Below are 24401 nucleotides of genomic sequence, written 5' to 3'. Positions count from 1 at the left end.
GGATCAAGAGTATTATTAGCTTGGCTATCTTCCCAATAAGGCTATGTGTTCCTTTATTTTATATATATATATATATTTTTTTTTAATACAAAAAATATATATAAAATATATATAATATATGTAATACATTGTATTATATGTATTATATATTATATTTTATATATATTATATATATTATATAATATATATGTAATATATAAAATTGATTTCTGAGAGGAAGGGAGACAGAGAAAGAGAGAAACACCAATGATGAGAGAGAATCAGGGATTGGCTACCTCCTGCACATCCCATACTGAGGATCGAGCCGCAACCCAGGTCTGTGCCCTGACCAGGAATTGAACTATGACCTCCTGGATCATAAGGCAATGCTCAACCGCCGAACCAGGCCGGTTGGGCGAGGCTCTGTCTTTGTCTTGGGGTATCAGCCACCCCAGCAAATAAAAGGGCCTGGCCCACCTGGCCCCGGTGTGGGATATGGGAAAGGAGGTGAAATAGCTTCCGATGGGCAAATGGGGGTCCCATCAGCCAGGGTGGAGGGGAGTGTCCTGCCCACCTTCTCCACTCCCCCATTCAGCAGAAAGGGGGTGTAAGCTCCCTAGGGCAGGGGCTATGGCTGCTATGCTCATCCCTGTATCCCCGTGGCCTTGCCCAGAGCAGGCCTCGGACAAGGAGCTGTTGAGTAAGTGGGTGCAGGGAGTTAGGTGAAATTAGAGACGTCATCTAACGTGCAGGAGGGAGGTGACTAATATTCATGGATGGATGGCCAGACAGGTGCGCCGGGCCGACGAGACAGGCCAGACTTGTAAGTTGCAGCCTCATAAACTTCCCGCAAGGACCCAACTGCCGAATCCCCGGGGGGCAGGGCCAGGCACCTGTCCGCGGAGCCTTTGATGAGCCGGCGGCACGTCTCCATCTGCACGTCCAGGCCTCGCTTCATGCTGCACATCTCCATGTATTCGTGCAGGTGCCGGTTCATGTCGCTCTTGGCGGTGGCCAGCTCGAGCTGAGGGGAACCAGAGTGGGGTAAGGTGAGGCCAAGTTATCCTCACAGCAAACCCTCAGCAATCCTCTCCCTCCGTCTGAGTGCCGGCGGCCTCCAGACCACCCCTGGACCCCACAGACGCCCGCAGGACCCTGCTTTGGTCTCTGTTCTCTGGATACCCATCCCCATGGCCTCTCGCAGGGCTTCTTGGGAAAGGGGAATGGTTGCTTAGCAACCACAGGGCAGCCTTCCCTGATGAGCCCACCTGGTTCTACCAACTCTCCTCCACCCAGCACCTCTGGGTTCCTTTCGGTGGCCTTGATTGGAAAAGTCCTCATGTCTTCACATTTCCGACCCTTCTCCTCCCCCTCAGGAGACATCCCCAGGCCAGAGGCCCCTCCTTCTCCAACATGACAACAGCAGGGACCGCACGGGCAGACATGGCCAAGTGCAGGCTCTCGGGTCCAGAGGGCGGGGCTCCAAGGCTGTGTGCTGGCTGGGGGCCTTGGCCACGTCATCGGTCTCTGTTAGCCTCATGTCCTCCTCTGTAACACTGGATGCTTGGTACCTACTGCCTGGGTACCTGGGCACCTGCAGGTCCAGCCACACTAGGGTGTGCGGAGACTAGGAAGGATGTACTTGTCATGGGCTTACATGGTGCCTAGTGTCACTTGATGTCACTCAAATGTCAGCTGCCCGGGTGTGTGTTCCTAAAGAGGTGGTGCAAAGGGGACGCGGGCCTTATCCATGGAGTTGAACTCCTTTAAAATGCAGGGGTATGGCTTTGCCAGCACCAAGCAGGGAACTGGCAGGCCTCCTGACTCCAGAGCCTGTGGCCACCCCAGGCTACCAGCCCCTGCCTGGGTAGCAACGTAGTCCCCCGGGGTCTCAACGAAGGGGCTGCCCGGGCCGAGTCCTCACCTCGATCTGGCCTATCGTCTCCTGGTACTCCTTGTCTCTCGTCTTGAAGAAGGATTCCGTCTCATGGATCAAGTTGCCCAAGTTTTCCTCTTGCTGGGGAAACAGATCAAAGGGGTGCATTTAGCTGGGGTGGGAGCGGGGGAAGGAGGGCTGCAGGGAAAGAATGGGGAGGAGGGATGATTGAAAGGAGGTGCCCCCGGCCCCCACCTCCCGGCCCCCGGGAAGCCCGGCCCCACGCACCTCGCCCTGCAGGTCGATGCTCGGGTTGCAGTTGGTGAAGTCCTCCCAGAGCAGCAGAGTGTCTTCGTTCTCCTCCCACGTCAGGCTGTCACAGTCGTCATCGAAGTCAAAGGTCTCCCGCCTGGGGGGTGACAAGGAGGGCGGGACTGAGCGGGAGCCAGGCTCCGGGGGCCAGGACGGGACAGACAGGGTGCTGCCCGGGTGTGTGTTCCTAAAGAGGTGGTGCAAAGGGGACGCGGGCCTTATCCATGGAGTTGAACTCCTTTAAAATGCAGGATGTTCTGACACACTCTTTCTACCCTTTAAAGTGTGGGTTTTTAAGGGGCCAGACTTTTACCATCAACGGAGACTAAAGGCAATTTCCTCCCAAGTCCAATCTTGTACGTTTTTCATTCACAGACTGGCTTCTGGGCGCTTAGTAAAACGCCATTTGTTCTATCCTCGCACCCATCCCATGAGACAAGCTTGATTATTATTCCCACTTTACAGGTGAGAAAACTGAGGCTCAGAGGGATCGGGTAGGCTTCCGGAACAATACGAGCTGAAAGTCACTTTTGAATTCACAGCCTGGGTGACTCCAGGGCTCCCCTATTCACTAGGGCTGGAAGAAGGGGGCCGGACCATACGGGATTGCCTGGGACTGGAGATGCATGGTTACCCCACCTGGAGGAGACCTTAAGAACCACTCAGCCCCAATCTACAATAGCTAGAATTTGGAAACAGCCTAGGTGCCCGTCAGCAGATGATTGGATCAAAAAACTATGGTACATCTACACAATGCTGCCATAAAAAAGAAGAAATTCTCATCATTTGCAGCAACCTGGATAGAATTAGAGATCATCATGCTGAGTGAAATAAGCCAGTCAATGAAAGAAAAATACCACATGACCTCACTCATTTTTGGATAATAAAGAACATTATAAACTGATGAACCAAAAGACAGATATAAAGACAGTAAAGCAACAAGCAGACTGTCAAATTACAGCTGGGAGGGTAGGGAGATCTGGGGGAGATAAGAGATCAACCAAAGGACTTGTATACATGCATATAAGTACAACCAATGGACACAAAACTCTGGGCAGGGAAGGTATATATTGGGGGGGGGGCAATGTTAAAATATGTACACAGATAATAATTTAATAAAAAAAATAAATAAATAATAAATATAAATAAATAAATAAATAAATAAGTTTTAAAAAGAACCACTCAACCCAATATGCCCACTAATCAGGTGAGAAGGCTGAGGTCAACAGGGGTAAACCACTGGACCCAGTGAATTCGCCAAGAAGGAAGTGGGTCCCAAGTCTCCAGGGCTCTCCCCACTGCTACACTCCCTCCCTCAACTCCTTCCTGGATTTGCCCAACCTTCCAAAAATAGTCCAGGCTGGAGCCACTGGGCAGGGCTCAAGAAAAAAGAATTTCTGGTAAAAAGCTGCCCAGAGAACCCCCTGGAGCCAGCCTCCTCTTCAAAATGCAGTTCCTGTCGGAGCCTATAGGGGGCTCTGTGAGTCCAGGGAGCAGAGCTGAGGACCTGGCTGCAGGGGGAGGAGCCACGGGCTGGACTAGCTTCAGACAAGCCTCTGGGGTCCACTATCAGCGCATCACATACTCAACTGCTGACTTCATTTCCTTCCAGGGTCTGGGAGCTGAAGGAAACCCCAGCCGAGGAATAAGGAAGCCATCAAAGACCGGAAGACCGGACCAGAGACAGGGCTGGGAAGAGGCGACCCCCCTCCCTGCAGACCTGAAAGGCGGGGCTGAGGAGGAGGGCTGGCCACCACCCAGAAAAAGTAGCCAATTCCTCCCCTTCTCATTGGTCTGAAGCCCAAGCAACAGATTTTGATCAAAACAAAACAGCAGGGACACGGGTGCATTATTCAAAGACTTGAGTGGAACTGGCCCAGGGCAGTCTCTGGCTTGAATCTCAGCAAGCGGAGATGGAGGGGCGGGGGCTAGGGCTCCACTTAGGGTGGAGTCAGCAGGGCCTTGGGTGGTTGGAGGCTTTGTTTAAAACTTAGGGACTTCACCACCCTATCAGTCTAATTTTGTGCACACAGGAGCCGGGCCAAGGGCGCTCCTGACCAGCTCTTGGGACTGTCCCTCTCAGCTCACCCATTCCTAAGCAGCTTACTGCTTCCCTGATGACTTTATGAAAATGAAGGCAATGACTTCTTCAGAGAAGCCATTTAATTCAACAAATGGACACAGTCTGGGTCTGTGCGGGCCATACAATTCTGCCTGAGGCGCAGGAATGCCCAGAGCAATGTTTGGAAAACCTAGACCCAACCAAGGGTTACCCCCAATCCCCTCTTGTCAGCAAAAGATGAGAACAGGAGATCTGAGAGCGGGGATGTCAAAGAGGAAGCAAGCGCCTGGGAGTCTCCTTGTCACCTTCCAACAGCGATCCCCAAAACGCAGCCCGTCTTGGGAAGCAAACCCACCCTGCTGTCCCCACAGTCTTCCTTGCCAAGTAGCTGGGCTCGGCTGCAAAGGCACCAGGGCAGGGATGGTGCCCGGAGAGCAGAGGGACAGCTCTTCCAGGCATGAGGACAGCTGGCTGGGGACAGCTGAGGACAGCTGGCCCGGCTCCACCCCATCTCCCCCATCCCTCTCTGGGCCTCAGTTTCCCCCTTTGAACAGGAAGGGGCTGGGCAGAGTGATCTTTACAGGAAGCATTAGGAGAGTCCCGCGCCCTCTCAGGAGGGGTTCTGGGGGGTTTGTGATGGCAAACCTAGGCCTGCTGTTGGAGACAGGAGACCTCATGGGAGAGGCAGTGGTCAGAAAGCTTGCTCAGCGCTGAGACTGATGCAGGGAGGTGTGAGGGAGAGGGGGAGGGGTGGGGTTCTGGGGGAAAGTTGAGTTCTCAGGGCTCAGGAGCCCAAATGCAGGGGACGGCAGAGAGGCAGGAGCAGGTCACTGGGACAGGGGAAAGGTGACCCCAGAGACCAGCCCCAGCCCTGCCCTTTGACGCCAGGCCCTTAAACAAGTCAGGCAATGCCCAAAGGGATGCCTCTCCCCTCCCCTTCCCTTCCCTACCCTACCTTAGGGTGCTATATGGACAGGCCACAGCCACAAAGCATCCCTGCCCCAGATCACTCTACACAGTGAGCTTTGGATAAAACAGTTTTGCTGGCGGGGGATTGGAGGGTGGAGGGCAGAAGTCAGCCTTGCTTGGTAGCATTTGCCGATTTTCCACGCTGGCAAATGTTAAGCTACTATTGTGCCATCACTGAACCTGGAGCAGGCAGACGTGAACAATCAGCTTTCATGAGCTGGTACAAGCCGGTTCCATCCCACCACTGGCCATATCCAACCTGCAGTCTGCCACTAACCCAGGCAGCGTCTCAGAGGGAGAGGACACAGGCAGACGGGCCTGGGTCCCATCCCAGCTCGGCCATGTATCGGCGGAGTAGTCTCCACCAGGGCACTTCCCTGAGCCTCAGTCTCCTCGTCTACAAAAGGGGAGTGGTAACCCCACTTCCTGGGCGGACAGTGTGGAGTCGATGAAGTCACGTTTGTAAAGCATCCTACAGCGTGGTGGCCGGCGTGTGGCTCGGCTCAGCCATCCCACCATAAGGAAGACCAGTCGGAGTGAGTCTGAGGCTTGGCCAAGACTCCCACGCAAACACTGGTCCTTTCTGAGGATGGGGATCTTCCCAAAGTACAAAGGTTAAACATGAATGCAAATGTGCTCAGGATGCAGGCCCAACAGAACACACCTGGGGGCTGCCTTCAACCCAGGCCGCCAGTTTGCCACCCCGGCCCCCGTGACCTGGGGGAGCAGAGAGGAGCCCCGGTACTCACAGCTGGTTAAACATGCGCTTCATCTCGTCTGTGATGTTCACGGAGCTGACCTCCTCATCGGAGAACCGGTTCACCTCCCCGTCCTGCTCCGAGATGTCCTCGTCCGAAGCCACCTTACGCTCTTTCTTTTTGGGGACCACCTGACCCGGGAAGGAAGAGACGGAGGTGACTGGGAGGCTCGGCAGGGAGGGAGGGCCAGGGTAGGGCCGGGGAGGGAGCCAGCATCTCACGGGATGGATGGAGCGTGGCTGGGGCCAGCTGCTGCCAGCAGAGATGCAGGGTCCTCTAAGAAGCAGGCGAGTTAGCAGGAAGCATGAGGCGGGGAGACATGCATGCGGGAGGGAGGACACAGAGAGCCTGGACCCCGGCCGGCTCAGCGCACCCCTTCACCAGAAACGTCACCGCCAGATCCGGGGAGGGGAGCGAGCTAGACTGGGGTACAGAATCCCCCTGGGATGTCTCAGAGGCGGCCAGGGGGCCGGAGGAGCCCCGACGGAGGAGGCCCAGATGGCTCCCGGCTGCCCAGAGCCCTCCTGCTCACATGCAAAGGCAGCGGGCGGCGGCAGCGGGCGGCGGCCCCAGGCCACCAAGCTCCCTCCACTCCCAGCAGACAAGACGTGAGCTGACCACACCACGGCCGACATGGTGCCCCCTGTTTCCCTGCAGAGGGGCAGCGAGGAGGCCCGGAGTGGGAAAGGGGGCCCAGGGACGCCCAGGTCTCACCCAGCTACATCCCAAGTCACACACTGAAAGCAACAAGACCCTGCCCTGGGCTAGCAGAAGCCCAGCCACGACCCAGATTCCAGAAGCACCTTCGGGGAAGGACGCGCCCTTCAGGCAGCGGGACCGGCCAGCCCCGGCCAGCGGCCGTGACCCCATCGTCTCTTCTCGGGACACACACTTGCTCACAGAGGGGGGAATGGGGAGGGGGGAGAACGAGCGCCTTTTCAGTGGGAATGACAACCATACAGTGTGGGTGGGTGGACGAAGCCCTGCAGGGTCAGGGGACCCGAGTTCCAGTCCCAGCTCTGCCATTTCCGTCCTTGAGCCCCATCCTGTCACTCCCGGGGGAGAGGTCTCCTCAGCCACAGGGTGAAGCTGCCAGCCTGAGCCTAGAGTCCCTGAGTCTACGCTCTCCTGGGGAGGCCACGACGCCTCGGGGGTGGGGGTGGGGTGGATGTGAGGGGAGCAGGGGTTGAGGCTGGGGCTCCTCGGGAGGGTGGCGGTGGCGGGTGGAGATGGCGGTGGTGAGCGGGGCGGCCCTAGTCACCTGGAAGATCTTGGACACGTCTTCCGAGTTCCGCTGCTGTGCGACATCGCACAGCTTGGCCGTGATATCGATTCGGCGGCAGATGTCCATGTCCACCTTCATGGCCTTTTCTTGGATCTTTGTGTCCAGGTCTGTCATGGGCTGCAGGGAGGACAGCAGGGGTTACGTGAGCGAGGGATGGAGCAGGCATGGCGTGGGGCGCCGCTCCCAGGCCCCTGCTGGACAGAGAGGGGTGGAGGGCCCTAGGTGTTGGTGGGAGGCCCCGGAGTCCGAGGCTGGCCTTGAGGGGCCTGAAGGGCTGGGTCAGCGCTGCTTGGGCTGGGGCCGTGGGAGCTAACGGCTCTGGCGCCGAGGGGACAATGTGAGGCCGCATTGGCGGCTCCCTGAGGGCTGGACGACACCTCTCTGCAGACAGTGTCACTGTGTGTTCTGTGTGAGCAAAGACGACACAAAGGCAATCCACGCTGAAAGACTCCTTTCTCCCCACCCAGCCTGCCCCCCCTGTCTCCATGGGGGTGCCTGCCAAGGCGGCTCTCTCTTCAGGATTTCTCCCAGTCTGACAGCGGGGTTTGCCCAGGACAGGGGTCCCCCAGGACCCCGGAGAGGGGAGCCACGTGGCCCCCACCTGGAGCTCCGGGAGGCTTCTCCCAGCCACACCCGGCTTCACGCCCCTCGGGACCAGAGGCCGCCCCTGGACGAGTCACCCAGAAACGGGCACCTTCTGCTGGCGGCTCTCCCTGCACCCCGCCCGCTGGCGCAGGTGGCAGGAGCCCCGGGTCCCGGCAGGGAGGCGGCCGCTCAGAGGGCTCTGACTGGCAAAAGGAAGCACACACTCGCCTTCCCCGACCGTACAGAGCAGCCCTGCGGAAGGCTGCCGGCCTGGGAGCCTCTCGGGACGGCACGGCCAGGGCCTCCCTCGACCTGTGCCCGGACACCGAGGCCCACGGCCTCCGCCCGCCACGTCCTGGCGAGCTGGGGCAGAGTCGGAGCCAAAACACACACAGACCGTCCCAGGAGCCCGAGAGGCGGGATGGGTTAAGCGGCAGATTAATGCATCTCTATCAGACCGAGGGAAGCGGAGGAGGGCGGGCGGGAGGGGCGCCTGGTCTCGGATGCATCGGTCATCCTCGCAGTCCATCGCGCAGCCAGGACGCTAACTAGAAGCCGAGCTCGGAGCCTCGGAGTGGATGAAGCGTTCTGCATGACGGGGGAGGGGAGGTGACGGCACCTGGGCGGCGGCCAGGGCACTTACGTCGCTCATGAGCCCCTTGAACACCACCAGCTCGGCCTTCAGCCGCTCGATCGTCTCGTTCATCTCCTCCTGGATGGCTTCGGCCTCCTGCGCCGCCTGCGGAGGCAGAGATGGGAAGGTTTAGGGGGGCCGGGCACCCTGAGGGCAGGAGGGACTGGACACTGGGGCCCAGCCAGGCCAGGGTGCCTGATGGCTGGGGAGGGGGCACCAAGGACCTCGGCCCAGCCTGACTTCCAGCACTCAGCTTAAAACACTTCTCTTAAAAAATATACATATACATATATACATATATATATTTGATTTTTTACAGAGAGGAAGGGAGAGGGATAGAGAGATAGAAACATCCATCAGCTGCCTCCTGCACCCCTACCCCTCCCCCCACTGGGGATGTGCCCGCAACCAAGGTACATGCCCTTGACCGGAATCAAACCTGGGACCCTTGAGTCCGAAGGCCAACAAAACTCTATCCACTGAGCCAAACCAGTTTCGACTAAAACACTTCTCAAAGGGATATTACTGCATGGAGACCCGTGGCAGACAGTCAGAGGAAGTAATGCAGTAAGTGGTCCCACAGGTAAAGCTATCAGGTCCATTCATGGGGCATCGCCCATATTTGACCACTCGGGTCTCCAAAATGGCAAGTGCCAGCCTAATGGAACATTCACACCTGGAGTGCGTGAGTGCATGGGAACGACCAGAAGGTGGCACACCAACGTGCCACGGGGAGGGGCAGGGCTGGAGGCGGCTTTATTCTCTTCGCTAAGCTTTTCCCAGCCTTCCAAATACTTGAGCGTGAGCATGTTATGTTTGGGAAGCAAAAAGCACTTTTGTTATCAAAGTGGGGGACGTCCATCCTCTCACGTCGAAGGACTGATATAATTTTAACCTGTCTCTAACTTGCTTAGAAGATACATTTTTTAAGTATCAGAAAGCAATTTTTAAAAATATTTGAGCCCAAACCGGTTTGGCTCAGTGGATAGAGCGTCAGTCTGCGGACTGAGGGGTCCCGGTTCAATTCCAGTCAAGGGCATGTGCATTGGTTGTGGGCACATCCTCAGGGGGTGTGTGTAGGAGGCAGCTGGCCTATGTTTCTCTCTCATCGATGTTTCTAACTATATCCCTCTCCCTTCCTCTCTGTAAAAAAATCAATGAAATATATTTTTTTTTAAAATAAAAATATCTGAAAGAGCTTTCCACGCCTTCTCATGGGGTCACTATGCTTGTACCCATTTGGCTGAGGGGAAAAGAGAGGCAGGAAGGTGAAGGTGCATAGGGTACCCGGCAGGCGGCTGAGTGCAGGGCCCAGAACACAGAGCTACTGAGCCAAAATGGCGAGGAAGGCCCTCACACCGCCCCGGAGAGCCCACTTGGGCTGGGTGCCCACCTGGTGACCTGCCCACTGTCCTCCCCAAGGCATTGGGCCCCAAGTCAGTTCCCGCAAGCTGGGGGGTGGAGGGGCTTAAGCACCATCCGGGTGGGGAGAAGAGGCAGGAGAGGGGAGTCACTCGCCCAAGGTCACCCCACCAGCTGGGGCGGCACCAGGACTCGGGCCCAGGCTTCCCCACGCCTGTACCTGAACTTCGCTGCCACACTGCCATCCCCGCCTCGCTCCAAAGCAGGGGACAGAAGAGGCCCCTTGGCCCCATCAAGGAGAGACTGAGGCAGCAGGAAATGACCGAATAGGGGCTGTGCAGGGAACTGCCCCCGGCTTTCCCCCCTGATGACAATGCCCCCTGAGGACTGAGGACTGCACCTCTTCTGATCAGGACCGCTGGGGGCTCTTACCTCCTTCAGCGTGTCCACCACGGTCTGCAGGTTCATGCTCTTGGCCAGCTCCTCCTCCCATCTGTAAGAGCCAAGAAGGACAGGCGGTCAGAGGGAGCCTCCCATGCCCGTCCGGCCTCACACCGTGCAGGCAGCCGCCCTGGGCCTGTCCCTGGCACAGCAGTGACTCCACCCCCGCCTGCCCTCCGGGAGCTCCCGGCTAGGGGATGGGGGTGGGGCAGAGACAGCCAGGTTGACACAGGCCATGTTACCCGGTGGTGCTGACGAATGTCATGCTTCAGGCATGAGCACAGCACCACAGGAGAGGAAGGCAAACTGTAAAGTGCTGTGCAAACACTGTTATTCCTGCTGTGGCTGCAAGACGCAGTATCGAGGCTGGCACGCAGGAGCCAGGCTGCTCTCTGCACTTTCATTGTGCTAACTATCTCCATCTTATAGTCTGTGGTCCCGTAGCCTACCCTCACCAACAAAGACATCTCTGTACCGGCCAGAGGAGGACGGGAGGCTCAGGGAAGTCAAATGTCCTGCCCAACGACACACAGCTAGGGCTGGACTTCAAACCCAAGTCTGTTTTATTACAGAAAACAAAAGATAACCAACACGCTGCTCACTTCTCTAGCGCTTATTTCACGCCAGGCCCTGTTCCTGGCTTTACATGTACCACGCGGGTCGAAGCTGGACAGGAAATGACAGGAGCAGGCACAGTGGGCTAACGGCGCACCCCAGCAATCCCTGGAGGCCGGATGAGACGATACCAATACAATCGCTGTGACAACACCAGCTCGCCTTCACTCAGGGCTTACTATGTATGAGGCTCCCGTCTCCATGACATAATTCAATCGTCATAACAGCCTCCATTATCCCCACGTTACTGGTGCAGAGAGGCAGGCACCCAGGCAGGTGCCCAAGGTCAAGGTGCAGACAGGTGGAGCCAGGACTCAAACCCTGGGCTCGAGGCCCCAGATGGAGTGCTTGTAACCCTGCCAGGCTTCTCCAGGACCCAGAAACAATCAAAAGCCTGCCCCGGCTCCCCACCCAGACCGCCTCCCTCCCCAGAGGAGGCCGGGGCCAGGATTCCCTGCCCTCTCCATCCTGGGACAGACAGACAGCTCCTCTCTTTCCCGGCCCCACTGCCGCCTCCCTACATGGCCTCTGAGCAGGCAGACCTGGAAGCCTTTCGGATGCTGCTGGGGCGGCTAAAAATAGGCCAGGGGGAGGGATGGACGGAGGGTTACATCACCAGCTTTTGGAAATAAGAGAAAACGGATACTGTTTGCACACACAGAGGAAAATTCCTCCTTTCTCCCACACGAGACGAGGCGGGCCTGGCTAGGGCTCCCGGAGGGACAGACACACACACAAATACGCACACACACACCCTCTCCCATGTTCTCTTGGATCCTTATCAGCCCCTGACATTGGCAGCGAGGCCTCGATCTGCCAAGGGCCACCGGCTCCAGAACCTGGAGGGCAGCGGGGCTGGGGCGGGGCTTCTCCCAGGGATGGAGGACCCAGAGGAAGCCAAGGGGCAGAGAGGCAACCTAAGGGTCTGACCCAGGCGGGACATTCTCACTGAACACCCTCGTTGTACAAGCAGGGAAACCGAGGCCCACCATGTGCCAGGAATTTGCAAGGTCATCCAGTGTGCCAAGGGCCAGGCCAGGAGTTCACCCCTAGGCCCGATGTGGGGGACAGAAGCCCCCGGTGGGGAGAAGCCCACACTCCGCCCTCGCCCCGCGCAGCAGCATGGGGCATCCAGGGCTTCCCACAGGAGAAGCCAAGGCCCAGAGGGCAGGTCCCCTGCTGAATCATCCCTCCTGGCCATGCAGCTCTGAGCGGGGGCAGAGAGCCTGACTCCGAAGCCACTGCCCAGAGCAGGTGCCAGCGCCCGGCCTCACAGCTGCATCTTACAGCGACAGCTGGGGCAGCAGAGAAGGGGGCAGCGAAGGGTGGAGATGCAGGCGCCAGAGACATCTTCCGCCCTACACACACCCCCATTCCCCAAGCTCCTGGGCAGGGCGCCAGCCCCCTCCCACCTTTCCTTTCAGCAACCTTCTCCTGAGGAAGGTGGGGCAGGAGTCAGCAGACCCATTGTACAGATGGGAAAAATGAGGCCCAGAGAAGGAGAACCACTGGCCCCAAGTCCACCCAGACCCAAGAACCCAAGCCACGTTAGCAGCCACAGATTGGTGAGCACATCTGGGTACCACGCATGCCCTGGGCTCAGTGCCTCCTACACATAATCTCATCACCTTTCATGCGAACTATTCACCCTCTAGGGCACATGTGTCAAACACAAGGCCCACGGGCCAAATCGGTCCCGCCAGGCCTTGCAATGTGGCCCGCACCACGCTGTCATCACTGCACTCTGCTGCGTTTTCATCACAATGACAGTTTATGACTGTTCAGTAAACCATTCGGCCCGTGATTTAGGCTGGATTTTAGATTTTGGCCCCTTCTCTGATTGAGTTCGACACCCCTACTCTAGGGCAAAGGATGTCCCGCCAAACCCATTTTGCAGATGAGAGAGCTGAGGTTCAGAGAGGTGAGGTCCCTTGTCTAAGGTCACACAGCTTTCAGCAGGGCTGGGACTGAGGCCGAGGCCATGCTCACACGGTGACAAGCATGGGCACCACACACGGGCTCAGGTGCAGGCCGGGTTCAGCAGGGCCGGGGTGGGGCGGACACGCTGCGTTTCCAGTGAGCTCCCCTGCAGACGGCACGTGGAGTGGCCCCACTCCTCGCCAGCCATTCTGAGCTGCACCCCAGCAGATGCTCTTGCATGAGCCTTTTGTTTCCAAAGCCAGGCTGCGTGGGCAGCCGGCACTCCTGGTCCCAGAAGACCGAGCACGGACCCCAGCGTGTAGATAGCAGCTGGCCTGGCAGCCCGGATCCTCTGCCCACGCTGACGGGCCTCCGGCTGCGGCGGGGAAACCTGGCTGTGCGGCCGGCCCCCGTGTTGACGGTGCAGAAAAGCTTTGCCCTTCAGCTGCTCCGGCTGACGGGGCGAAAGGATGACGACAGGTGATGTGCTTCTTAAGATGCCCCAGACACCCCACCCTCACTCACTGCGTGCAGCCCGGGAGGAGGGAGCACCCGCTTCCCCGAGAACCGGTCTGCCAAGCTGTGGGCTATGGAACTTCAACACCTGCTTGCCAGGCACAGTCTGGCCTCCTCCCCATCCTGCATCAGCCCAGAGGAGTCAGGTTCCGGTAGGACCGTGTTTCAGGCAGAGGGACCAGCATCAGCAAAGAGGGGCAGCAGGAAGGCAGGGAGTAGCCGGTGGCCACTGAGAGGGGAACTATGGGTCACCGACTGGCGGATGACATGTCCTTTAACCTTCACTGTCCAATTCTCTTGCCTGACCCTCTGCTCAGCAAAGGTGGTCACAGGAAAAAAACACACACAGAGGAAAAAGAAAACCCATTTTACAGATGGGAAAATGAAGGCCCACAGCCCAGGTGACAACTCACGCCAGGGCCAAGATGGCCTGAGTCACTGAGAGCCACCCTGCCCACCCCACCCCCCAGCTCCTAAAATTTCCAAATTCTTCTCTCTTCAAGTGTTAAACTAAAGCAGTGGTGGGCAAACTCATTAATCAATAGAGCCAAATATCAACAGGACAACGATGGAAATTTCTTTGGAGAGCCAAATTTTTTAAACTTAAACGTCTTCTAACGCCACGTCTTCAACACAGACTCGCCCAGGCCGTGGTATTTTGTGGAAGAGCCACACTCAAGGGGCCAAAGAGCCGCATGTGGCTTTCGAGCCGCAGTTTGCCGACCACAGGACTAGAGAAAGGAGAGGAGGGACACTTACTGGGCAGCCCCTGGGTTGTGTTCACCATGTTAGACAGTCATAGACTCATAAAATGCAACATGTCCCCGGTCACTAGATGAGCTGGGTCCAAAGCTGAGGGTCCAGCCCCTCCACCAGCCTAGAGAACTGCTTGTCGTTACTACTCCTATGCTCGCTGCTCTAGTCCCTGCGTCTACAGCTCATCTGCACTGGGTAAGGGTCAAGGAATTGCTGTATAAGTTTGTGAATGAATGAATGAATGAATGAACAAATGAATCCTAACAGCAACCCTCCAGCTCCGCCCTTTCCCAGTGAGGGTCCCTTCTGCCTGGAAGGATGACTCCTCTCTGCCCCCTGCTAGCCTGGGGGGGGGGGGTTCCCGGAGCTGCGTTCCCAGCACCAGCCCTTCCCCCAGCTCTGTCCGCTCGGCTGGCTCCGGAGCCTCTCCAGGGAGAGACCAGGCCAGCCGGGGGAGAGAGCCAGGGCAGGAAGCAGGCGAGGGAAGAAAGCCTCCCTCTCCCACTTCCCACGGCCCTCCGGCCGGGGAGGGGGCGCAGGGCCATCGGACAATGAGGCCGGGAGAGGAAATGACTCCATACTGCGCTGAGTCCGGGGCCCGGGCCACCATCTCCGCAGAAGGAGCACACGTGTGAGGCCGGTGGCCTGGAGGGGGAGGGGCAGTGCCCGCCCAGCCAGATGTGGTCTCCAGACATTCCTGCGGAGCCTCCGCTGTGCCCACGTGACGGACCAGAAGTCTCAGCCAGCCCCTGGGGGGAGGGGATGGGCAGCTTCAAAGCCAGTCCCCACCCCCAGCCAACACTGGGACCAGCGTGCTGTGCCGCCTCCCCCTCCATCCCGATGACACAGCCCACAGGAAAGGGGCTGACAAAGCCCGGCTTACTGAGGGGAGGGGAGCCCAGCTAAGTCACTGCAGGGACTGACTCACAGACTTTTCACTTCCTCTGTGATCAGAAAGAGGCTCCGGGGCTCCAGCGCGAAGGAAAGTGGGGGCAGCCCCAGCAAAAGGAGGCCTCGGGGCTTCTGGGGAGAAAGTCCTGGGGACTCCTGGCCAGCAAGGCCCTGGGTTCATCTCCTGCCCCTCCTAACCACTCCCGGCTGTGTGAGCTCAGGCCAGTAAGACCTCCCCCCCGCCCCGGCTCTGAGCCTCAGTCTCCCCATCTGGGAGAGGGGAGCACACCACCACTCCTGAGGGTGATGTGAGAAGCCCATGAGGTGGGCCGTGCGGGTGCAAACACCAGCCCAGCCCTGGCACGTGACAGACAAAGCGCTCAGCGGCTCACTTCTCGGGGAGGGCACCCCAGGAATGGTCCACACCTTCCAGGAAAGGCGGGGGCGGCACACCCAGGCCAGTCACTCGGGTGCCGGGAAGCAAGCTCAGGTGAGGCTTCAGTGGAAAATTTCATTCTGGGCCAAGCGTGGGCCTGGCCCCCGGGGGGCGGGCAGGTGGGCGGAGAGCAATTTCTACCTGGGCGCCGGGGAGCCCACCCCATGGCAGCTCGGCCAGGTGTGGGCTGCAGGGGGCGGCTGGGGGCGTGCTGGAGCCATTCTGCTGCCGGCACCCCTGGGCTCTGGGCTGATCCCCAATTTTCTGGGCCTTCCGCACCCCGCGATGCCACGCTGAGGCGGAGCCCCCGTGCCCTGACCGGAGGAGGCAGCTGCGGGCACAGAGGCAGACTAGGGGCCCTGTCTTCGGTGCAGTTTCCCAGAAGCCAATGGCTTAACAGATCGGAGTGGGCACTATGGCGAGATGGGAGCTCAATGCTCCGAAGATCCAGCCCCGACTCCTGTAGCTTCTGCTGAGCCCACCTAGAGAGCGTAATACTCCCAACTGAGTCAACTTCCTCATTCCACACCACCACCAGCCCTTGTCTGTTATCACAAGCAATTCACATCTGGGGCAGAAAAGTCACAGCGAGGAGCAAAAGGGGCACAAAGGCAGTGGGAGTGGGTGGGGCGGGGGATCCGTGAGAACCCGCCCCGCTGACGGCTGAGCACTGAGACACGGGGAGCCTCCATCTCCTGGCCTCGTCCTCTCCCACCTGCTTGTACTGGCTCTTTTCTCTCCAGTAAAAGAGGTGCTGGCCCCCCCAGCCTGCAAGTGGGGAGGCCCCCCCGCGTCCCTGACCCCCCTCTCCCAGGTGCCTGCCAGCACCCACACACCCTCCTCCTCTTCCTCCTCCCCGTTGCTCTCATCCACACCAGCCCCAGAGCGCAGGGAAGGGATGCCTGGCAGACGTGCCCACCAGAGGCCTGGCCGCCCCGCTGTACTCCGCTGCTCCGAAGGAAAGACAAATTAAATGCCAACTGATTGTCTCGGCGGAGGAGGGATTCATTTAATGCGAACACTTAGCCGGGGCGGCCGGCTCCATTACAGGCGGTGGTAATGGCCCGGGAGGGCAGGCTGTGAGCCGGTGACGGGCCGGGTTTGAGCAGCCACCCTCCGCCCCGCCCCGCATGCTACCGCCACGCAGACATGTACATGGACCTGCTCTCAGCAGTCTCCTCCGGGCCCCCAGTGGGCGAGGCCTGTGCCAGGCTATCCGGAGGTGAGCAGGAAGCACCTGTGGAGGAGAGGGCTCTGGGCTGGGACACAGGAGGTCCCGGTTCGAGTCCCGGCTCTGTCACTAATTCACGGCATGATCTCAGCAAGTCCTTTCCCCGCCTGGGCCTCAGTCTCCCAATCCCTCGGTCATAGGATCTCGAAGGGTCCCTCTGAATATGACATTGCAGCACCGTTTGCAGACCCTGCAGGTGGCCCTTCTTGGAGCCCAGAGGAGGCGACAGCCTCAGGGATGCCAACTCCATCCAGAGTTTTCCTGGTCAGGGCCCAGGACTCTGGCTCTGGCTCTCTGTGCCAACAACCAACAGCAGGGGCTCGGGTGCAGCACACATTGGTTCGTTCATCTGCCCATTCATTCATTCATTCATTCATCCATTCCATAATTGTCCCTGGGGGCTTGCTATGTGCACCCGGGCCTCATAGAATCAGCGGTTATAGGACTCTCGACCGCCCCATTGAGGACAGGCAAACTGAGGAAGCTGCGATCCTGGGGGCCCCCACTTACCATGAGGCAGGAACCTCCGTTTCCTCCTCTGTAAAATGGGCTAGCAATCCGACTTGTGGGATTCAGACAGGTTTAGAGAGCGCACAGGAAGGTACACAGGTGCTCCTGGTAGACAGTCACTTTTACCACTGGAATTACCCAGACTGCACTTGCTCAGGGGAGGGAGGGAGGGACGGGTGAGCAGGTAAGGCTCCGAGCACCTCGGTGGGGACACCTCGGCGGGGACACCGCTCCATCCTGCCCCACCGAGGCGTGGCTCTGAAATTCCACTTTAAAGCCTTTTCCCAGCAAAGGGGTGAAAGCAAGCCCTCCGGGGGTCTGTGGGGAGAGCTGCTTGTTCCTCAGTGACCAAAGGGGCCCTCTGCACCCTGCTGGCGGGCCTCCCCTCTGTAAGGAGCCACCAGGCCCGGAGAGAGGTGGGAGGAAAGACGGGACCCCATCCCCCAGGCCCACACACCCTCGGGCGGCGAGAACCCTGTGCTGCAGGAAGCCCAGTATCTGGTCCTGTCTCTGCCCTGACTTGCTCTGTGACCTTGAGCACGTCCCTTTCTCCTCCTCTGGTATGACTTTCCCGTTCTCAATGCCATGGTGTCAAACTAGATCCATTCTAAGGGCCCACCCAGCCAGGCCAGGAAACAACGTCCGTGGCCCCTGGAGAGGCCCGCCAGGCTGACCACAAAGCTCTCTAACAAACCACAACATCTCGAAGGCAGCTGGCATCAGTCTCTGTGTGCAGCGGGGAGAAGGGCAAAGGGCTCTGGAGCCCGAGGGGCTAGGGATCAAACCCAGCTATCCATCTGGCAGCTCTGTGACCTGCAGCAAGCTACTGACCCTCTCTGAGCCTCGGGGAGACCACCCACCTCACAGGGTTTTTGCCAGTGTCCAGTGGACTCGTGTATGGCAGGTGCCCGGAACAGAGCCTGACATACCACGAGCATGCGGGTCATCCTCTTCCGCATGACCTCCCAATGACAGATGGCCGGAGAAGTCGGGAGAGACCCGGACAGTGGTCCCGAGCCACACTGCAGGTGACAGGGCCAAGGACCAGCTGACCCCAGGCCACTGTGCTGCCATAATAATCATGTTGATGATGATAATAATAATAATGAGGTAGATCCCACACTCACCTGGATGGATGATCAGGGGTACATAAGGGTGGGAATGGCAGAGGGAAAGAAACCAGAGCTGGCACCAATCCCCCTACCAGTGTCTGCCCTCTATGCCCCCCAATGTGCCCCAAGAATGAAGGGGCACATGTCCAGCCCTCTGAGGTCTGTACCCAGAGCCACCATAGCAGCAGGTGAGACCAAGGCAGGAGAGGTCCCGCCAGCCGGAGCCCGGCTGGTCTCGTGGAGCCAGTCTGCGAGGCACAAGGCAGTTAAGGGCCCTCTCCCAGGCCCAGAAGAACCCCTGGTCACCTGCCCCAATGCCAACCTGAGGTTCCGGCTGTTTATGAGTCAATGGTCCAATTACTCAGTGGCCATATTTGCCCTGGTTCCCAGCGTCATTTCGACGTTGGTGCCATTTATTGGACATTCCTTTGGAGACCCAGCTGCTCTGAGGATGCCTGCGACCCAGAGCTGTAGGCTGGACAGCACCCTCCTTCCAGGCCTCTGTCTAGGAACCACACCCCAAGCGGGCACTGCCCCCCCCCCCCCAACAAACCAGGCCACTCCATGAAGGAAAGTGACTCAGCGGGCATCTCATGGCAAGGAGGAATCTGCGGCCCGAATTGCAGGCCATCGTGAGGTTTCGGGGCACTATTTCCAACTTCTTCCAGGCTTGCTACATCTTCACCACCTCCTCCAGGGCGCTCTCCATGATTTCCCCAGAACGAATCAGTACGCCCATCCCGGCGTCTCCAGTCCTGGCACATGCCTTCCTCATGGCATCCAGGGTGCTGTGCGTTTTTACTTCTCTGCCTCTCTCACCAGACTCTGGTCTCCCGGGAGCAGAGGAAGACTTGCATTACCTGCATTATGTTCATGACGTCACTTTACCCCCACCACAGCTCTGTGAGCCAGGTGTTATTGTTCCCACCTTACAGATGAGAAAACTGAGGCGCCAGTGAAACGATTGCTCTGGGTCAAGCCCAGGTCCATCTGACTGCCAAGCCTGAGCATCCTCCACAATCCCCACTCCCTCCATATCTTTTTAAAACTTTTCAGTGATGTAATGTGTTGCCTAATAAGAAAAACCAAAACCATTTACATTTTAGAAAGGCAAAAAGACCTGCTCGTTTCCCCCCGTTTTAAATAGCATGAGAATTTCACAATGGTTACACAAGAAATCATTTTTTTTTTTAAATCAGGTAAGCCAAACAGAAAAACAAAAAAATCGAAACCCATCTGATCCCCCCTCCTGATACGATCGATGTTGCATTGGCTGCACATCCTCTCTATCAGACTGTTTTCCTTGTGCGATCTTTACAAAATGAAAATGGGGTCAGTCCACATTTGGTCTTTGGGATCCTTTTCCACTGAACAGCGTTCGGCAAGCCTCCTTCTGCGCAGGTGACCCGGCAGGTGGCTGGGGCATCACTGATCTAAGGGGTCCTGCACTGTCACCCCCCAAATCCCAGCCATCTGAGCCGTGAAGTGCATCTCAGTGCACTCGTATTTGCATATCTGTCCGGGTGTCTACGGGGTGTGGCTTGGGTCAAGGGAGCAAACTTAGAAAGGGCTTCCGTGCCCTCTAAAGCGTGTGTATGTGTGTGTGTGTGTGTGTGTGTGTGCGCGCCGAATCCGTTTTGGCTCAGTGGATAGAGCGTCAGCCTGCGGACTAAAGGGTTCCGGGTTCGATTCTGGTCAAGGGCATGTACATTGGTTGTGGGTACATCCCCAGTAGGGGGCGTGCAGGAGGCAGCTGATTGATGACTCTCATCAATGTTTCTAGCTCTCTATTCCTCTCCCTCTCTGTAAAAAATCAATAAAATATATATATATATATATATATATATATATATATATATATTTTTTTTTTTTTTTTTTTTTTTTTAAAGCGTGTGTGTGTGATGGGGCTGCAGTCTCGGGGCTCTACAGCTGCCAAGAAAAAGCAGGGTCCCTGGTCCTCACCTCAGCTCCTGCCACAACACTGATCTGTGCCTCAGTTTCCCTATTCATCAAAGGGCTCAGGTACAGGAAGACTCATCATAAGTACTTCCCTTCCATGCCCTAGCTGGGGTGGCACTCTGACATCCCCAAGGAGAAGGGCTGGGAGCGGACAAACCTCTTCTCGGAAGGGGCAGAGGTTCCCACCTGGTGTGTGATGAGCCCTGGAGCACGTGCCATATACCAGGACGGGGCCACACAAAACACCATCCCCCAGAGCAGCTCCAGCCCTGGGCATGCCAGGCTGCCTCACACTTCCGGGGCCTTGGCATGTGCTGTGTATCTGCCTGGAAGGCTCTGTTCTGTTGGCCTCCTTTGTCACCTCTCTTCCTCCTCATGCCGACTTCAAACACAGCTTATCTACCCCCTCCTCCAGGAAGCCTTCCTCGACTCTTTGCTCAAAGTCAAATGCTCCTCTTCTGACTCTAAAGGCTCCAGTCACTGGCTACCGAGGTTATCTGTTCCCCTGTTGGCTCTCCCCTACTTAACTCAGCTCCTGCAACTCCATGTCTATCTAGCTCCCCAGCTGCAACCCCAGAGCCCAGCACAAAGCCTGCACACAGGCACCAAACAAATGTTCGCTGGACAGAAGGCCCATTGAGAGTCACCTCCAGGGCCTTCTGAGGAGATCCAATCTGGAGTCAGTAAAACATGGATTCCACTACACAGTATATGACCTTGGACATGACCTCCCTGCTCCTCCCCAGGAGCCTCAGTTTCCCCAGACAACCTCCACAGTCCCTGCCAACTCTGTGACTTTCCTCCCATGATCCTCCTGTCTCGCCGCCCTGCCCGGGCCTACCTCGCAGGGGGCAGGTGACAGGAAGGACGGTGCTCCCAGCTCTCCATCCTGGCACTTCCCCTTTCTGCCTGGCCTGGACAAGCCCCCAGACACCCTCCACCCAACTGCGTTCCCAGTGGCCGCAGGCTCTCTGCCCCCCCCCCCCCTCGCTGCTGCTCTTGCTCAACTCCAGAAGCTGGCAGGGGGTCTGAGCACCCAGGCCAGGAGCCGGGAGGCTCTGTATCTGTGTCCAGGAGGCTGGGGGCCCCACCCCAGGATATGTTTACAGCTTTGAGTAAAACAGCAACTCCCAGGGCTATTTTGGAAACTAATTTGCAGTTTGGGTCTCTCCCTTGTTTATTCCAAGTGCCTGTGCCCCGCAGGTAAAGGCAGGGCACTGTGGGTCTGACGCTGGATGCAATCTCCTTATCAAAGTCAGATCCTCGCTCTCACTGCTCACCCAGCAGCCTTGGGGCTGATGCCTCCGATGCCAAGTTTCTCGAATCATCTGCAGCCAGGAGTTGGCACACCCCATCCTGCGTTTAAGCCAAGACCCTGCAGCCTTGGGCAAGTCAGCTCTGCAGGCCTCGGTCTCCTCATCTGTGACGTGGGGAGAAGGACCCGCCGGAGTGAAATGAGGACAGGCAGGCACAGGGAGGCTCCCTGTGTGGGAGGAAACATCACAGCACACGGACCCGGGGTCCCGGGATGTCAGGGAGGGACGCCCAGAAGTCCAGGCCATTTGTAAGGGAGACGCCTGAAGCTCAGGGAGGAAAGTGACCTGCCCAAGGTCACACCGTAGGGCAGCGGCCGAGCGGGGTCAGGAGCCCAGGCCCGCGTACTTCCTGCCACGCCACCGGAAAGGAGGCCACTCCTGAGTAACCGCCCATCCAGTAAGTGCCCATCCAGTCTGGTCCGGCCCGACACACACACACACACACACACACACACACACACACACACACAGTATTCCTATCACCTGACCTTGCCTCTCTGATGGAGACAAGTCAGTTCCCTCCAGTCGCCCAGAGGACTTTCTGTGACCGTACAGCCCCTGGCAGGGTACTGTATTGGAGCCCCTCTTTTCCTCACCCCCAGTCTGCTGATGGGGAAACTGAGGCTCACAGAGGTCAGGCGACTTGCCCAGGTGACATCATCACAATAGTTAACGTCATGAAGTGCTGGCACTGACAGGCACTGTTAGTTCATCCAATCCTCACAGCAACCTTAGGAGGTGGGCACTATTATTTTGCCCATTTTACAGACGGGGAAACAGGCCCAGGGAAGTGAAGCAAGGTATGCAAGGTCTCAGAGCTTGACAGTCCGGCTCCGGGGCCCAAGCTCAGAGCCACCCGATGCGCCTGCCTCTGCTTCCCTGTGGGATGGCGGATGCAGGATGCAAGCACGCCATCCCCTCTTGGCCCTGACTGTGGCCCCTGAATGAAGTGCCCATCCAGTCTGGTCCGGCCCGACACAGGCCCTCAGATGGCCGGGGGATCCTTCAGACACCAGAGGCCCCCTTCCTGAGCAAGTCCCCAAGCTGCCCGGACCCTGCCAAGTGCCAGCCCAGGGTGGGAAGAGGGTCACCCAGTCCTGCAAAGGGACCAGCACATAGTAGGCCCTCAACTGGTGCCAATTTACTGGATGAATGGGCTTGTGAGCTGGAGCCGGGGGAAGAGCAGCGAGCAGAGTCCAGTCCGACCCCATTCCACCTGCACCGACCCTGGGCCAGTGCCTGCATCTCCTGGACCCCTCTGCACAGGGAAGCTCTCCCAGACCCTGGGGACTCAGGGCAGCTGCCCAGGATGGGCCCTTCCCCAATGGGACAGACAGCCGGTCCACACCCACCCCACAGGCCCACAAAGGCCTCCTCCTGGTGACTTTGCCTTGGGACAGATGGAACACCGTGTGGCATCTGTCAAGCCAGATGGCCTTGTTGGCCTGAAGGGCCAGGACACCAGCTGCAGGTCCGGCCCCGGCAGGCAGAGCTGCTTAACCCCTTCCTGCCCCAGCCGCAGGAGGTAGTGTCTGCTTGGCAACTGAGCCACTGCCATACACTTCACCTTGCGAGCGAAGGGCCTCCCCGGGGCCAAAAGGGAGGCAGGGAGGCTAGGGGATGAGAGGGAGCCAGGGGACAGGTGGGAGTGGAGGAGGCCGCTGCCAGCTGTGAGGGCAGGCCTGGACCGCCAGGAATCTGCCAGCCCAGAGGCGAGCGAGCAGGGGAGGGCACTGACTCTGGGCGGGGAACACTGTGGGGCCAGATGGAACCAGCTGCTTTGCCTCTAAGACACCCCCGTGGGGCAGGACCCGCCAGGACAGAAGGCCAGCAGTCACCTTTATGGGACTGGGAAACCCACTCCCAGGCCAAACCCTAGAAACCGCACTGCCCAGGCTGGCATGTGGCCCAGCCTCTCTGGGCCTCAGTTTCTCTATCGGGAAAGGTGGCGCCGCTCTGGCTCAGAGGGTTCCGTGAGTCCACGAGATGGAATGTGCCTCCCTGCTAGGAACCTGTGGGATCCTACAGGGACCGACCAGAGCCTTTCTGCACAGAGCATGCCCCAACCAGTGAGCATGAATCAGGAGGGATTCCGGCAGGAAGAGAGGAAACCTCGGGATGCGGGGGGAGGGGGCTGCCTTGAGGACTTGGGAAGGGTCATCACCAGGCAGTGGAAATCCGCCCACGCTCCTCTAAGGGAGGTAAACAGGGGGGCAGGCTGCCTGTGGGGTCAGGGCTAGAGACCAGGAAGCATTCCCAAAGGAAGAGGCGACAAGGACGCTAAGGTGTGTAAGTTGCTCTGCAGTGGTCCTCGCCTCAAGGTGAGGAAGGAACACGTGACCTCTGGAGACGCCCTGGGGACAGCAAGCCGGTGTCCACAAGGATCAGGGAAGTGGGCCCCAGGGTCTCTGCGCTCATGTGTCCAGCCAACCTGACATTCCCAGCAGATGAGTATGTCATCCGAGGGCAGAGCACGGCCAAGCTTGGCTCCAGGCTGGGACTGGCATTCTGGTCCCGCCGGCATCTCTGGAGGCCTCTCAGGTCAGAGGCTGCAGAGGATCCAGAAAAGCCAAGAACACGTCAACACAGCCATGGAGGGAGGGCCGGGCGAGAGGGCCGGCAGCCAGGAGAGGAGCTGTTGGTGCAGAGGGGCAAGAACATGGGGTGTGTCCCAGCTGTGAGTCCTGGCTCTGCCACCAACGCGCTGTGCAACCTTGGCCAAGTCACTGCCCCTCTCTGAAAAGACTGTGTGTTGGGGGAGAAACGAAACCATCTCTAAGGATTCTCCCAGCTCTGATTGAAGAGTCATTTGGCAAGCTCCCCACTGATAAGAGTCTGCCTCTCCAGAGCCCAAGCATAGGGCCTGAGCATAGGGG

General features: G+C 58.2%; 1 protein-coding gene across 2 annotated transcripts in view; it reads right to left on the bottom strand.

Moving 5' to 3' along the window:
* The window catches only part of IFFO2 (intermediate filament family orphan 2), a 42854-nt gene that overhangs the window by 4511 nt on the left and 13942 nt on the right, over positions 1–24401 (bottom strand). The window contains exons 2-8 of one of the 2 annotated variants that reach the window (XM_036443930.2): positions 10255–10315; positions 8470–8565; positions 7218–7358; positions 5948–6087; positions 2144–2264; positions 1904–1996; positions 873–1003 (exon numbers count right to left, since the gene is read on the bottom strand). In XM_036443930.2, the coding sequence (XP_036299823.1) occupies positions 873–1003; positions 1904–1996; positions 2144–2264; positions 5948–6087; positions 7218–7358; positions 8470–8565; positions 10255–10315 (783 nt within the window). The remainder of the gene's footprint in view (positions 1–872; positions 1004–1903; positions 1997–2143; positions 2265–5947; positions 6088–7217; positions 7359–8469; positions 8566–10254; positions 10316–24401) is intronic. The other variant, XM_045585109.1, reaches the window with a different exon arrangement.

Source organism: Pipistrellus kuhlii, unplaced genomic scaffold, assembly GCF_014108245.1.
Source record: "Pipistrellus kuhlii isolate mPipKuh1 unplaced genomic scaffold, mPipKuh1.p scaffold_m20_p_2, whole genome shotgun sequence".
NCBI lineage: Eukaryota > Metazoa > Chordata > Mammalia > Chiroptera > Vespertilionidae > Pipistrellus > Pipistrellus kuhlii.
The sequence above is the reverse complement of the archived record's forward strand: the minus strand, read 5'-3'. Positions and strand labels throughout refer to the sequence as shown.